Below are 16,836 nucleotides of genomic sequence, written 5' to 3' on the forward strand. Positions count from 1 at the left end.
AACAGGGAAATAAATCGAAAAAGAAAAAACGACTGCATCGGCGGAGCCGTTTAAAACACAAAACTAATGTAAGTAGGCCCATCATACAATAAGACACACACAAAAAGCGTGACAACGAGCAGTTCAGCTATTAAAGTATTGTGTGTGTCTGTGGGTGTGTGTCGTGATCCGCTCGAAAGATCGTGTTGCTGCTGTCGCGTGGCGAGGGTGTCTAAATGTGACGTGACCGCATTACTCCACCGCTCGCGCTTCTGTAAAACATGCATTTTTACACACATTAGGCTCAAACAACCGATTCAGAGACACGCAATATATATATATATATATGTCATGTATGTATATATATATATAAATTATTATTAAAAGGTTAAATTGATAACTGCCATTGAGGTAAATAATTGCCGAAAGACATTGCCTCCTTGATCATAAATCCTTCAGCCATTCAGCCGTCAATCAAATCTTTCATCCTTAACCGCCACAGAAAAGCTATTGAACAATGGTAATGTGTAATATCAGCTGTAAACTAAAACTAGCACAAACCACACATATTTATTTACGCACTTTTACGGATAGAAAAACTTTTTTTTTATGACGCACATTTTATAATGTTGTGACATTTAACCAAAACGTTACCCTAAAAAAAAGTCTTGTTGACATTCGTGGCTTTATAGGCTACACTCGTGACATTATAACATTTATGTCGTTTATAGTTATATTTTATATAATATATTAGGGACCTGCGCGCGCGTTAATTGGCAGAGAGGAAATAAAGTAGCCTACAGGAAACAGATGCAAAAAAAACATTTTGAGAAATCATTTAACTGAGGGATGTACTGATCAAGTGTATCTCATCAATTACAATAGTTTTGCATGACAAAATAAACATCCTGTGACCACAAATATATTAGGCCTACATATGAAACATTTTTACTTTTATTTTGCATCTTATTTTGATAACGTTTTATTGTTGTTTGATTTAAGCATTGGTCTATAAATAATGTTGAGCTATAAATAGCCTAATTAAACTCATACAAATACAGTAAACTTGTGTGAAGTCCATGCCAAATTCTTTCCCAAGTGCATTAGGAAAAGGTTTAAATATCAGTCTAAATTTCAAAGAGATCTACAATAATGGTATTTTACCCAATAAAAACACCATAAAATCAGACAGAAAAATTTTAAATATATTTTTTTCAAAGAATGAATTTCTATTGGAATACTGGAACCTACTCTCGTCCTGATCGGACGAACAGCTCCCTCTAGTGTTTGTATATCTAACTGCGATCGGTCTTTCACATGCCAGATTTCAAACCCTTGCAGAAAAACTGACCTGTCCAATGTGGTGGAACCATATTCTTATCTTCAGAATGTTTTTTTTCTGCATCTGCATTAGTGTGTGCTTAATAATGCATGTAAGTTAAAGCTCCATGCGGATTTATGCTGTATTTTCTTGCTGTACTTTATTGTTGTATCACATATATTAAAATCACAGATAATATGTAACGTTCAATTTTTTTCAGTAAATCAGTAGTTCTTCACCAACTTGTATGCTTGTTGTGTCACAGCAGTTCCCAATACTTGTTAAATTCAGCAAAGTAGAATAGACATATAACATAAATGATACAAACAGAGGTAAACGATTTTCATTTTGAATAACTAGTCTGACCTGGGATGTAACAATAAACTTGAAATGAGCTGTAGACTCAAATCTTAGCAGCACACCTGTGACTTTTCTATGTCAACTTAAATCAATGAGATGTCAAATGCCATACTGTTCACAGGGTTAATGTATAAAACACACAAATACACTCCTTAAATGAATATACAATTTCCAGATAACAATGCTGTATGGTGTACACAGTATGTATAGCGCACACTAAATTGATTTGTAATGATATATAGCGAAGTAACAGGTAAAAAGAGTGTGTTGTAATAAAAGGGTGTTTAACTTCTATATTAGTACAGTATATGTTGACATACTGTATTTTGAAGAAGAATAATCTAGTATAATCTAAAAATGTCTCCAGTGTTGCCACTCAGTCACAGCATCTCTTCAGCGATGATCTTCAATAAGTAGCATCTAGTATAAACTGATAGTCAACAAATAAGAAATAATCATAAGCATAATTACAGCTTTTTTAAACTGCATGTAGTCTTTTCTGAGCACAATGACAACGGGAGTTAAAGTAAACCACTTAGAGATTAAACATAGTCAGTCTAAAGTCTTCGTATTGAGATACTCTGGTGATATCATGTACATGTGACTATACTGTATGCAGTATATGTAGCAGTTATTTTCATAGACATGTCCACTTACTCATAAATCTCCAGTGTATTATGTGGATCATCTACTAGTGCAGATAGCAGCTTCACTCCCGACAGTCCGAGATTATTCCCAAACACATAGAGATGTTTTAGGTGCGAGGGGTTTGATGTTAGAGCTGAAGCCAGAGCAACACAACCGTCATCTGTAATACCACAATCCCACAGCCTTCAAAGAAAGCAAAAACACACTCCTTTAGTAACGTATAAATAGTAGACCTTTTTAAAACTGAAATAGTTAAAACTAGGAATTTAAAGACTTCATAGTTTTCTGAAATGTAGTTACTTCAGTAACTCCAGTTTACAGTGTGGATTCTCCAACGCAGCAGAGAGCAGCTCTACTCCAGAGTCTCCCAGTTCGTTCTTATCCAGATAGAGTTCCTTTAGATGTGTCGTGTTTGATTTCATAACAGAAGCCAGAGCAGCACAACCTTCGTCAGTGATTCCACAATACATCAACCTGCAATGTGAATATATAAATAAAATACATACGCTGGTGTCGTTTTAAACATAATAAGATCTTCAGATTCACCATCTTACTTTAGTTTCTCAAGTTTACAGCGAAGATTCATCAGTCCATCAAAGAGCAGTTTTACTCCTGAATCTCCTAGATTATTTCCAGACAGATTCAGATGTCTCAGGTGTGAGGGGTTTAATCTCAGAGCTGATGCCAGAGCGGCACAACCTTCATGTGTGATAACACAGTACATCAGTCTGCAGAGACAAACAACAAATGAATCACTTTCGCCGCTTTTCTGGAGGCTCGGTCAACTACGAATGATGGTGATGCCTTACCTCAACGATTCTAGTTTACAGTCAGGACTCGTCCATCCAGCAGAGATTCTGGTCAATCCTGCATCTCCAAGATCGTTCTCAGACAGATTCAGCTGTTTTAGGTGTGATGGGTTTGATCTCAGAGCTGACGCCAGAGCGCCACAACCTTCAGCTGTGATACCACATCTAAGCATACTGGAGAGAGAAAAAAGACGTTTTATCAACTCTCAGTGTGGCAAGACATCAACGTTCAAACCAAATCTACTCCAAAACACAATTTATGTATTTTAAAGATTACCATAGTATCTCCAGTTTACAGCGTGGGTTCTCCAGTGCACCAGAGAGCAATGCCATGCCTCTGTCTCCAACATCATTTCTATTCAAATGTAGTTCTCTCATATGAGAAGGATTAGAATTTAAAGCTGAGGCCAGAGCAGCACAACCTGACTCAGTGAAACCACACTTCCGTAACCTGCAGAGAGACCATTGACAAACATTAATGCTCAAAAGGATTCAGTAAATCGTACTGCCTCCCAATATGTTTCTCAATATGCCTCCTCGTTTCCTCGGTCCTCCATCCTCTGACCTGGAAACCAATCGAGCTCTGCCATGTTTATGGACATCTCAATTCTTTAAATACACCGGGAGGAGGAGAGGATCGAGGACTGAGGAAGCTTTTTGAGGAGTCATGTTTTTTATCGACTTAATCTGACCCGCGTATTATTCTCCTCCCCCTGCACATCCTCACACCTTTAGATCATATTCAAATAAATGTGATTATTAAGCATTATATTATTGTAATTGTAGACTTAGTTCAGACAATATAGTTCATATTCATGTATAACAAAAATGTGCATACCTTATATGCATTTCTGAGCACTTTTAAGCACTTTTAACTGATTTTATTGTAGTGGGGATTATGACATCTGCCTTAAGTATGTATTTAACTTTAATTTTTTAATATTTTCAATTTGCAATGTGTACAGTCATCATTGCTTGACAATGCTTTGAAGTGACGCTAAAGGGAGTCAGGATATGCCATTTCACTTCTTTTAATGTCTCCGTCCTCGCGTCTTTTCCTTGCTACTTTCCCTCGTGTCCTGAAGGGGTGGAGCAAAGAGGCGAGGAAAGGAAAAGAGGATGCACAAATAAGAATTGAGAAGCACCCCTGCTTACTTCAGTATCTCCAGTTTGCAGTGTGAATTCTCCAGTCCAGCAGCGAGCAGATTCACTCCATCATCCTGCAGGTTATTCCAGCTCAGGTTGAGCTCTTTCAGACTGGAGGATGTTGTTTTTAGTGCAGAGGCCAGAGCAGCACAGCTTTTGTCTGTCAGTTTACAGTTTGCAAGCCTATATAGAAACAAAGGGATTACTAAATGTGTCCAACTGTCCAATTGTGTGAAACCCTACATAGTGTGCTCCTAACATGCAAAAAACTAAATAAAATAAATAGATGGTTACATTTATTTGTTATTCACTACCGTTCAAAAACTTTGGACTGAAATATTTTCCATGATTTTTGATCTGTGGCATATGTCTGATTGTTTGAAATTTGGTATGTACACATAAAATGTGCCAACAAACATACTGTATGTAAATATAAATAAACAAAGAATGAATAAGTGAAACATGATGTATTTTCATATATTGTCATGTACTTAGCGTTAGATTGACAGACCTACCGTAGTATCTCCAATCTACAATGAGGACTCTCTAGACCACCAAAAATATCTGTCGCTCCTTTATCATGAAGTCCATTTCCATTTAAGTTCAGCTCTCTCAGGCATGAGATCGTTGAGCTGAGAGCTGAGGCTAGAGCTGAACAACATTTGGCTGATAGTATGCAATAATGAAGACTGTACACACACAAAAAAATAAACTGTCATTGAACAACATGTCTAGCTGCACCAAAGGGATAAGATGCTTATCTATAAGTATATTTCTGATAGATATAGATAGATAGATAGATAGATAGATAGATAGATAGATAGATAGATAGATAGATAGATAGATAGATAGATAGATAGATAGATAGATAGATAGATAGATAGATAGATAGATAGATAGATAGATAGATAGATAGATAGATAGATAGATAGATAGAGAGATAGAGAGATAGATAGATAGATAGATAGATAGATAGATAGATAGATAGATAGATAGATAGATAGATAGATAGATAGATAGATAGATAGATAGATAGATAGATAGATAGATAGATAGATAGATAGATAGATAGATAGATAGATAGATAGATAGATAGATAGATAGATAGATAGATAGATAGATAGATAGAAAGATGATAGATTATTACTAAAGACACAACTACAATCCACATATACTTAGAATATTTCGTTATACTTTTAAGAATATCCGTACAAGTATAGACCAAATATCCTTAGACTTTTATGAAGTATACTTAAGTATAATTGTAAGTATATTTTTGAAAAGTACCAAAATATATACTGAAAGTATATATACTAATGGCACACTTGATCAACCATATTTATTTTGTAGGTGTTAAACGCTTTAAAACCCATGTCATGCTTGACATTTAAATTTATTTTCTTTGCCTTCAATTTAGTTTTTTTCCAAAGTTTCCCTATTTCAACAGGTTATTCCACTCTTACAAAAGAGGTCGAAAAGTGTGTCACACCACACGTACGGTAAATAATTAAAAACAAACATGCTAAAAATAGCAACAATATTTCTCTTTCACTTCCTATTTCGTGACCCTCAGAATCGACATCGCAACAATCAATTTCAGTACTTACTGAGCCGTTCTGGAAGCCTCGATCACGGGTAGCAGCCTCACAAGAACTTCATCGATATCACTGCACATTCTGGCATACTTGCTCATGTGAAACACATCAATCTGTTCTGAGGTCAGTAGTACAAAGGCCACGGCCGACCACTGTGAGGCTGAAAGTTTAGTTCCTCTTATGGCCCCAGAAGTAAGAAAATGTTGAACTTCCTTGACAAGAGAATGGTCACCGAGTTCATTTAGGCAGTGGAACAGGTTGATGGACCTCTCGGGAGACAGATTTTCCATGATCTTGCATTTGATGTATTTGGCTGTTTTCTTTGTGCATTGGAAGCTGATTTCGGTCTGTGTCAGCAGGCGTAAGAGAGCCTGGTTGGACGTCAAAGAAAGGCCCAGAAGAAACCGGAGGAAAAGATCCAGATGTCCATTTTCACTGTCTAGGGTTTTATCAACAGCGATCGTGAGCATGTCAGACAGATCTGAGGATGCTGTGGTGTTTTGATCAAAAACATTTGTATTTTTGTTGATAAAGGAGAGGTGCACGTATAGCGCTGCAAGATGTTCCTGCATGGTCAGATGAACAAAGCAGTACATGTTCCTCAAGTACAGCCCTAACTCCTCTCTGAAGATCTGAGTGCACAATCCTGAGTACACAGATGCTTCTGCAACATCAATGCCACAATCCATCAGATCTTCTTCATAGAATATCAAATTCCCTTTCTCAAGCTGCTCAAAAGCCAGTTTTCCAAGTTGGAAAATCATCTCCTCATCCTTCAATTTCTTCTCATAATGCTTCTGATGTTTGATATTCATCTGAATGAGCAGAAAGTGTGTGAACATTTGAGTCAGAGTCGTAGGGATCTCTTCACTCTCAGCTTCACTCAACATTCTCTCTAGAACAGAGGCTGAAATCCAGCAGAACACTGGGATGTGACACATGATGTAAAGACTCCGCGATGACTTTAGATGCGAGATGATTTTGTTGGACAGGATGGGGTCACTTATTCTCTTTCTGAAGTATATCTCCTTCTGCGGGTCGCTAAAGCCTCTTAGCTGGGTGAGTCGATCGACAAACTTAGAGGGGATGAGATCAGCTGCGGCTGGTCTAGAGGTAATCCAGATGAGAGAAGAAGGAAGCAGATTCCCCGCGGTAAGGTTTGACAGCAGGATGTCCACTGAGGCAGATGTGTTTACATCACACAACCTCACGCTACTCTGAAAATCCAGAGACAGACGACACTCATCCAGACCATCAAATATGAACAACATTTTATATTTCTCACTGCTTATTTCCAATTCTTTGGTCTCTGGGAAGAAAAGATGAAGAAGATCTAAAAGACTGAGTGGTTTGTTCTTCATCAGATTGAGCTCTCTGAAAGGTAGTGGAAATATGAGCCGGACGTCCTGATTCTCTTTCGCTTCAGCCCAATCCAGAATGAATTTCTGCACAGAGACCGTTTTTCCAATTCCAGCAACTCCCTTCGTCATCACAGTTCTGATGGATTTGTCTTGTTTGGAGGAAGGTTTGAAGATGTCTTTGCAGTTGATGGGTCTGTCCTCTGTTGATGTTCTCCTGGATGCTGCTTGAATCTGTCTGATCTCATGTTCGTTATTGATCCCTCCGCAACTATCCTCTGTGATGTAAACCTTTGTGTAGATGTCATTGAGGAGTGTTGGGTTTCCCTGATGGGCTGTTCCCTCATGCAAACATTGAAACTTGACTTTCATGTTTGATTTGAATTTCTCAAGAACAGCAGTTTCAGATTCACAAGTGCTGGAAGACCATTAAATTATTTTACTAAGAATAATTGTATTATCATTATTACATACTTCATCAAGTGACCTTCATCAAGCAACCTGTACAACACTTTGCCAAGAATAATCTGCTGACAAAAATGACACACCTTGGTGGTGATACCATGTTTCCCCATTTTTCTGTGCTTGGTGACCGGCTACTCCCGAAGGACCCTGTGATATCTTCGAAGTCTGATTTTCCTCCAGGTGGCATTTCACCATTGATGTTTGGAGGCCGTTCCATCGAAGCATTACTCTTCATGGACACATTGCTGTGTATGAGTGACACAGATCTTGCTTGCTTACTATGAAGAAAAACAAGTTTTTCAGCAGTCATTCGTTATTATTTAACGTATGTGATCTAATGTACAGCATTGAATTGTTAACTTTTAGGTATTCATTAAGTCAACATATCTGCACATATTACAGTGGCATTGAATGCTCACGTTTGATCGCCGTTGCTGTAATGTGTTGAACATGAACATCTCACCTGTGTTCAATTGTCATTCTTTCATCTAGGTATGTAAGATGATCAATAGAGCTGTTGGTTTTCATGGACAAGCAGCTGGACACTGGAGACTTTGGCCTTGATTTTCAATAAAATACATTTCAAATTGCATTCCTTGTAACTTTGTTTTCATTTGTGTTGTGGACTTTAATGTGTACTGCGACAAACCTGCTTCTTGCAAATAAATCTCCATCTTCTATAGATACCGCTTCACCCATTGGGTAACTGGATCATTAAATTGCAATGTTACTGACAAAAAAGTTAGACATAAAAATTAAACACAAAAAGCTAGGGACATGTATCCCAGAATTATACAAAGTTAAAAAACATGTCCCCCCCAAAAGGGGCTTGGTCTGGGGCGGGCTTCACAGACAGGAACCAATCAGATCAGTCTCAGTGTATGTTGAAAGCATTCCTTAAATGACATTCTTACTAAGTATTTTTGTCTTGTTTTGTACTACAAATATCTAAACGTCCTTAAATCAAAATGAACTTTCTTAACAAGAAAATGTACCTAAGATATTTAGTCTCTTTTTAAGGAATAAAGTATAATAATTATGTAGGTTTATGGTAAAAACAAGCAAATAAAGGTATGTTTTTACCGTAAACGTTCTTAATTCTTATATTATTTTTTCATAAAACAAGACTAAATTTCTTCACAGGTCACATTGGATCAAGTAATTGTATATAGATTGAAAAAGTTTAGATATTTGTATTAAAACAAGACAAAAGCTCATGGAAAACACGCCATTTGTTCCTGAGTGTGAACATTTTAAAACGTTATATATCAATAACAACAACAAAAAATAACCACGTACTTTTTAAAGTCAAAAGGTTAAAACAGGAAAAAATAATAACAGGCTAACAAAATAAAAAGTAAAACGGCTCTGTGCTACAATGAAAATAAAATAAAACGAAGTCAGTAGGCATACTTACTGTTTTCAGCCCTTATTTACTGTACAACGTTTTGTCACAAACTTGTTACTCAAACAAGTCCTTTCGGTTTCATTGATGATATTACCGTAATGATAGTAATAAAGGCTCGTTTCACGCTTGTCTTGAGCCCTGAACACGCAACGCAGCTTTTGATACGTCACATGAGCAGACAGGTCACATGACAGTCTGCGCATGATGGACACATATGGGGCTCCTTTTGAGAGACAGAGGCAAACGTTTCCAAACAAAATACATATTATGTAAACCGTTTAAGACGATGAAAGTTACAACATAACTATACAATAACCGCACACAGTGTCTCACAATTTATTAGGAAATTTCAAACAGGACAAATTTATAATAAATAAAACTGGGGACAGCTGCAACACCTTTTGTATTTGCTTCGGTTTTTAGTAGAAAGCCAACATTATCACATGTTAAACCTACATCTGTCAGCTATCCACATACTCTGTTGTGACATGCATATGTAGGCCTATATATACGCACACACTCCACAGGGACAGTTGGTACATTAATAAAAAAGTTTAAAAAAAAACATAATTTTGCAATTTCTTCACTTTATGTGTGAACGGAGTCTTTAAAAAGTTAAACAGGCAAAATATTTAAGATACTGAAAATGTAGCCTATACTGAAATACTTGTGCGCACTTCTCTGAACTTGTTTGTTTGTGTGTGTGAACAGTTATATTGACTGTATAAAGTATAAAGTATATACTTTACTTTATAAAGTAATAAAGAACTCTATAATAAAGTATATTTATAAATAAATAAGACGAAATTGGAAGAAACATATTTCCAAGTTATGAGTAACTATGTTCATCATTTTGTATTATTATTGTTATTTTTTAATTGTTAGTCTATGTTTTTAATGTAGGCTACATTGTCTGACAGTATCTACTTTAAAAGGTGACGAGAGTTCTTTATTAATCCATAAAATTAGAAATGTATTATGCTAAAATGACAAGTTTTTGGTGTTGTCACTGGCAGCCATGAATGAAATGGGTGCTGTTGGCTGTTAAAAGTAATTATTTGAATACATTTCACATGACTTTATTTGCAAACAAGTAACATTACAGTTTTGGGATAAGTGATCACTCTGATCATCCAATGAATACATTTTATTCAGGTATAGTTTCCCAAGTTGGTTTAGTTTTGTTTGTTGATTAATATGCAGAACAGCGTGTAAGAATCTGGAAAACTATTGATATCTATACAGTATAAAACATCCTATACAATGCACATTACTATTTTATTATATCCAAATATTTACATCAGTGCAAACTGTGAACAATTAGTAAACAATAAGCAATACCGGTCAACAACAAGAATGTGAGTGTTCAATTCCTCATTCTTTCTTCAAATACTTAGTATCAAGGACTAATGTACATTTGGCTAATATTTTAGTATTTCTAGTTTAAATTTTGGATCATCTTCCATAGCAGAGATCAGCTGCCCTCCTAATCCAAGATTGTTCATGTACAGATCCAGCTCTCTCAGGTGTGAGGGGTTTGATCTCAGAGCTTCTGCCAGAACATCACAACCTTTATCTGTGATGCCACAAGTTTCCAGACTGCGAAGAGAACAGCGAAACAGTGATACACCCAAAGTCTTTGACTAAGGACTGTGTGAAAAAATTCGGATAAAAGCATGAGGATAAAAACCATGTCCTTACCGGAGGATCTCCAGTTTACAGTTCGAAGAAGCCAGTGCAGTACAGAGCAGAGTTACTCAGCTTATTTTGAGACAGATCCAGTTCTTTAAGGTGTGAGGGGTTTGTTTTTAAAGTTGAAGCCAGAGCATCGTACCCCTTATCCATAATATTACAATCTCTCAGTCTGTGTATTGAAAATAAGAAGCAAACCCTAATAATATCACTATAACTTTGAAAAAATGATATTTCTAAAAACATTTGACATGCTTTTAAACTTACCGCAGAACTTGTAATTTACAGTTGGGATCTCCCAAAACAGCAAAAAGTGGCTGCACTCCTGAGTCACCAATTTTATTCCAGTTTAGAGATAGCTTTTTTAGGTTTAAGCAGGTTGATCTTAAAGCCGAAGCCAAAGCCACACAGCCCTCTTCTGTGACGCCACAATTATTTAACCTGCATGAGGTATGACGCATTTATTTCTGTCTCAAGCTTTTACATACACGCACACAAATTCATTCAGAGCAAATTCATATTCTTGCCTTAAAATTTCAAGATTACAACCAGAGCTCTCCAGATTGACAAGAAGTCTCTTTACTCCATTGTTTTTAAGTTGATTTGCAGACAGGTCCAGTTCTCTCAGGTGTACGGGGTTTGATCTCAGAGCTGAAGCCAGCATGGCACAACTTTCATGAGTGATAGAGCAATTCTCCAGCCTGCAAAAAAACAACAAGTTTCTCAGAAGCAATTTGAGTCATTTTTTACTCTCAATACATGTCTTACTCTGAAATGAACTTACATTAATATCTCCAGTTCACAGGTAGAAGACCCCAATGCCCCAGAAATTTGTTTTATTCCCAAATCTCTAAATTTATTCTTAGACAAATTGAGTTCTCTTAGGTGAGAGGGGTTTGAACTTAGAAGTGAAACCAGTGCAGCACCAGCCTCAGGTGTGATACCACAGTTTCTCAACCTATAGAGAAAAAATAACAGTTTGACACAGTTTGTGTTTCTTTATGGAAGCAAAATAACAACCAAAAACTCAAAGCTATAGATGGGGTTTGACAAAGTATACAGATAAATATTTCTACGCATGCTATTTAATTCTAAAAGAAGTAAACTTACAATATTTTTTCAAGTTTACAAAGTGGTCTCCCCAGTTCATCTGAGAGCAGCTTCACCCCAGAGTTTCTTATTGTATTTCCTGACATATCCAGTTCTCTCAAGTGCGAGGGGTTTGATCTTAATGCTAAAGCCAGGGCAGGACAACCTTCATGAGTGATGCCACAGTTCTTAAGCCTGAGATCAGCTGCTGCTGGTCTGGAGGTGATCCAGATGAGAGCAGAAGGAAGCAGATTCCCTGCGATGAGGTTTGTCAGCAGCACGTCCAATGAGGCCGATTCATTGACATCACACAACCTCACGCTGCTGTGAAAATCCAGAGACAGACGACACTCATCCAGACCATCAAATATGAACAACATTTTATATTTATCGGTACATATGTCCAATTGTTTTGATTCTGGGAGGAAAATATGAAGAACGTCTTTAAGACTAACTTTTTCTTCCTTCATCAGATTGAGCTCTCTGAAAGCCAGTGGAAATATGAGGTGAACATCATGATTTGCTTTCCCTTCAGCCCAATCCAGAATGAACTTCTGCACAGAGACTGTTTTTCCAATGCCAGCAACTCCTTTGGTCATCACAGTTCTGATGGATTTGACTTGTTTGGGTGAATGTTTCGAAGATATCGTTGCATTTGATCGGTCTGTCCTCCTCTCTGGCTGCTCTCCTGAACGCTGCTTCAATCTGTCTCACCTCATGTTCAGTGTTGATCTCTCCACATCCACCTTCTGTGATATGAAGCTCAGTATAGGTGTCCTCGAGAGGTCCCTTCATGCAAACACTGAAATTGGTTCCTTTAATAGATGTGATAATGCTGAAAGATCAAGATACGAATTGTCATATCAAAGTATATTATTATTTTATTTCCTGTTTTTACACACAAACAATGTAACATTTACAATGTTTTATATGTACAGTCATGTCATCTCATTTTTACCTTAAATCCGACAGATGCTCCATTGAACTCTCACACTCATGTCTTGGGGAATCTGATCCAACTGGCTGAAGTAAGCTGCAGAAAAACACAAATATTGAAACTGTCATTTGCAGGTACATCTGTGTAAAAATACAGTACGTTGCGTTCCATAGTTAAGTAAAGTAATACAATTATACATCAGTATATACAGTAAAATATGAGCTAATTGAAGAAGTTAAACCTTTCAACTTTGCACAGTACTGAACTACCAAAAGAGTCAAACTGACAAAACTTCTGTGTAGTTCAGCAAAACTCAACAAAAAGAGATTTTCATATTATCAGGAATCTATTCACCTCAGTCGTGTGAAATTCTAGAACTGAAGAACTAAACGTCTACTAAATCAACACAAACTATTCCAACATAACAATCACCTGTGGTTATGATCCCTTCCTTGTATAACCTTTCAAGAGGATGTATTTGTTTGCTTAACAACCTTTGTTCATATAACTGAATAACTGTGTGTGGACTTAGTTACCCTGATCCATCTGTCTCTCTCTTTTAACCCTACTGTTCTAACTGACACCATTTAAACAACTCACCATAAAATGACATAAGGAATACGAGTTTGGTTATGTTTATATTTCACCTGGATGCTTTAAAGTCCTGTGGATGATTTTTTGACTGACTGCTCCACACGGAATCATAGCTGGGGCTCGGAGAAGCAGATCTCTCCTGCTGTACTGAGCTACAAACAAAACAGAGACATAATTCTGTAATTCAGTGAAGTTTTGATAATATTGTTGTACTCTATCATTGTACATTTATGTGTTGACATTGTTTTTGTTTATATCTGTTTATATTTTTTGTTTATATCTGTGGAACTGTTAAATATAAACCAAGACCTTTGACAAACAAAATGCAAACTACTTTAAAACAACATTTCCTCACTGAATCCCATGTGGATAAAACATTTTACCAAACTCTGTTAAAAAAACAATATCGCTCTCTGCGTCTTTTAATCCTTCTGTTTGACATAACGTCGGAGAAATGACTGAAAAGTGACAGAAATGAAGGTTTGGTGTCTGGTTTGGTCACAGTATGTTCATTTATTTACCTGGATGCTTTAATGTCCTCTGGATGATTTATTGACTGACTGCTCCTCACGGACTCATGGCTGGGGCTCGGAGAAGCCTCCTGCTGTACTGAGCTACAAACAAAACAGAGACATAATTATGTAATTCGGTGAAGTTTTATTAATATTGTTGTTATTATTAATACTCTATCATTGTACATTTATTTGTACAGTTATGATGTGTCACTGTTTAGGTGGTTTGTGCGCCATGCAAAAAAAATAAAAATAAACAGGCAATATTATTAATAGTTTAGTATTTTAAAAAAAACAATGACTTCTTTCACCTGGACCCTTGAAATTCCACCAGATGATCCAGAGACTTGTTGCTCGCCTTAAGCTCATGACTGGGGTTAAGAGAGTCTGATCCCCCTGGCTGTAGTAAACTACAGTAAAATACAAACAATGAGATCAGTTTAAATCTTTAGTTGCATCAGTACTTAAACACATACAAAATTAAACTGGAGAAAACTAAACATTTTCAAGGCACTGGTTTATCAAACTACACTAAAGATTGGGTTTAAGATGCAAAGCTAAGACTTACAAACTGGATCCTAAAACACTGGTTTCAGTTAAACACATTTCAAGATGCATTAATGTTAAACTAGAGATCAAAAAGCGAAATCTCTCAGAGACCAAAGTTATGGCTGAAGCCAACATATTTTGTTGCCGCCAAGAAACCGGTTAAGTCTTTCTTTTAACATTTATGCATTTGTCAGCTTTTTTAAACGTTTAAAACGGCTTATCATAAAATGACTTAGTTTTTGTGTTTTTCAATTCTTACCTGTGGGTTTTAAGAGAGGAGCGATCTCTCACCTCATGCTCATCAGTCATACCTGCTCAACTGGCTCTGAAACAAGACACTCAATAATGTACTTTTTCCTACTTCTGTAAAATAAAAGACTGTTCATATGTTTGTGTGGGATGAAAGAGATAAACAACCAAATGACTTTAGAGATTTAGACACAGTCAGTGGTATGTTGCCTTTCTAGTTTTAAGACTGGTTGAAAGATATGTTTTCAATATGACGCAGAGAAAATGTCCAAATAGATCACTGTAGTTGCTTCTGAAAGCAGGCAAACAAATTCAAGAAATAACTTTTGTGGTCTTAGTTTGGTCAAACTTTTCATTGTTATCGCGTCTAAATCAACAAGTTTTGTTTTGGCTCAAATGAACAAGAATGTATACACATGCAATAGAGAACGAAAGACAATTTGAAAGAAAGATCAACATTTGACATATGAAGCTTTACATAACGCACATTTACAAATGAGTTTACTCACTTTGATTTCTCTTGTTTCGGGCACTTCCTTTATTGTAAAGATATTAAGATATTAAGTCTAATTCAACAGCTCTCATTTCTGCATCTCGTATGAGTCTGATCACAGTGAAGGTTGGATCCGTGGTAAGAAGTGAACATTCCGCCCACATCACATGGGCATGCACTCAAATGTTTTTCTTTTTTTCATTACGACAGACTGAAAAGACTCCCCAAAGAGCGTGTTGAAGCATGAAAATGAAGACACAATTTAGTGATGATACGGTATTTTATGACTGTAACAACAAGACAAAAAGAACAAACAGAGATGAGTATTGTTTAAGAACAGGGACTTTTATGATTTTGGCAGATACTTAAACACAAGGTTAATTAATTCATTAAAGTAACATGCATTTAGGTATCAAAGTCAAAATCTTATGACTAATGTGCTATAAAGCCTATTGTTGGTAAGCAATCGTATTTGTATATTTTTGCATATCTTCATGGTCACGTCAGTCTGTCTGATTGACTTCACTGTTAACTCTTCTCAAGAAAAGTTGTCCTATTTTTGGAAGTTTTGTTTTTCTGTGCTTATACAATAGTTAATAAATAAAAGTTGTGTTCATTGAAATTAACTGTAACTGCATTTTTTTTTACACTTTCACAGAATGGCTCCATGCACCCACCATTGTGACTTCTGAGGACATTTATATTTACATTCAGTCATTTAGCAGACGCTTTTATCCAAAGCGACTTACAAAGAGTTCTGGGAGCAAAATCCGATTTGTCACAAAAGAGCATTAGTGCAATAGGTGCTAATACAAAGTTTCAACAAAAGCTAGACCACCATCTGTTGAGAGAACAGGGTTAGTCTACGTGTTTTTTTTTCTTTTCATGTATCAATGTACCACTATATATTGCTCGTAAGCAACTCAAACAGTACGTGTATGTTTGCATATAAGATCAATTGTCCTGAATAACTTTTCCACAAGTAGATCTGATTTGCATCTTCTCAATTAATTTGAGATGCAGCTGCTTAATAGATCATCATCTTATTTTCAGGCAATGACGTTGCTAGACCTAAAGCTCTACTGGGACACAGGCCCCTATTACTTTTCCCATCACTTTTTTCTTAAAAACCTGCTGTGTGTAAGAAGTATGCACAATGCAATATATGTCCCTTGTTTAAACCTATTACTACAGTGCAACGATACTGGGAACGGTAAACATTTATGTATTTAGAAATATTAAAGTATCTTCAACATACTTAACATAACATAAACTTTATTTACATGTTTGCATGCACCTTATGGAAATAATGAAAGCAGAGAGAATTTTTTCTTGCACATCTGCATTCATTACACAGTGATAACAATTAATTATTTACAATTACTATAATTCAAGAAACCAGTTGTTTTATGGCTCCAACTAATATATAAACAACATATTTTAGCCAAGTCCAAATAAAGTTGGTTCATTTTGTGAACCAACTGTTCAGCATTAAACTGTACTGCCTATAATAGATAGTCATCTCAGCCATACTGTATGTACTGCCAACTTTTTATGTAATTCCTAAATGGGCCCTAAAATATTATTTTCTTTTCTGAAAGTACATAACCCACATGTTTTTCCAAACAACAA

At 36.3% G+C, this 16,836-nt stretch overlaps 2 protein-coding genes across 7 annotated transcripts; both read right to left on the bottom strand.

Moving 5' to 3' along the window:
• Positions 1–1,437: 1,437 nt before the first annotated feature.
• On the bottom strand, positions 1,438–9,177 carry LOC306908478 (NACHT, LRR and PYD domains-containing protein 3). Of its 3 annotated transcripts, none has more exons than XM_079481372.1 (13): positions 9,099–9,177; positions 8,331–8,387; positions 8,145–8,240; positions 7,765–7,959; positions 5,871–7,634; positions 4,779–4,952; positions 4,273–4,446; positions 3,395–3,568; positions 3,118–3,291; positions 2,863–3,036; positions 2,609–2,782; positions 2,318–2,491; positions 1,438–2,090 (listed from the first exon to the last, which is right to left on the bottom strand). In XM_079481372.1, the coding sequence occupies exons 2-13, from the start codon at positions 8,378–8,380 to the stop codon at positions 2,081–2,083; spliced, it is 3,333 nt and encodes a 1,110-aa protein (XP_079337498.1). In that variant the 5' UTR covers positions 8,381–8,387; positions 9,099–9,177; the 3' UTR covers positions 1,438–2,080. The 3 variants fall into 3 exon arrangements, with proteins under 3 accessions (XP_079337498.1, XP_079337497.1, XP_079337499.1); XM_079481371.1 differs by having other exon boundaries at positions 8,331–8,411; positions 9,099–9,172; XM_079481373.1 differs by having other exon boundaries at positions 7,765–7,926; positions 8,331–8,411; positions 9,099–9,169.
• Positions 9,178–10,153: 976 nt separating this feature from the next.
• On the bottom strand, positions 10,154–15,344 carry LOC306908479 (uncharacterized protein). 4 transcript variants are annotated; one of them, XM_079481376.1, is made up of 13 exons: positions 15,221–15,326; positions 14,722–14,787; positions 14,225–14,323; positions 13,923–14,015; positions 13,455–13,553; positions 12,829–12,903; positions 12,326–12,705; positions 11,892–12,194; positions 11,566–11,739; positions 11,309–11,482; positions 11,049–11,222; positions 10,791–10,953; positions 10,154–10,688 (listed from the first exon to the last, which is right to left on the bottom strand). In XM_079481376.1, the coding sequence occupies exons 2-7, from the start codon at positions 14,769–14,771 to the stop codon at positions 12,402–12,404; spliced, it is 720 nt and encodes a 239-aa protein (XP_079337502.1). In that variant the 5' UTR covers positions 14,772–14,787; positions 15,221–15,326; the 3' UTR covers positions 10,154–10,688; positions 10,791–10,953; positions 11,049–11,222; positions 11,309–11,482; positions 11,566–11,739; positions 11,892–12,194; positions 12,326–12,401. The 4 variants fall into 4 exon arrangements, with proteins under 4 accessions (XP_079337502.1, XP_079337500.1, XP_079337501.1 ...); XM_079481377.1 differs by having other exon boundaries at positions 10,351–10,688; positions 14,722–15,003; positions 15,221–15,323; XM_079481374.1 differs by having other exon boundaries at positions 11,892–12,705; positions 15,221–15,344.
• Between the last annotated feature and the right edge of the window lie 1,492 nt (positions 15,345–16,836).

The sequence above is a fragment of the Barbatula barbatula genome, assembly GCF_947034865.1.
Source record: "Barbatula barbatula genome assembly, chromosome: 19".
Taxonomy (NCBI): Eukaryota; Metazoa; Chordata; class Actinopteri; order Cypriniformes; family Nemacheilidae; genus Barbatula; species Barbatula barbatula.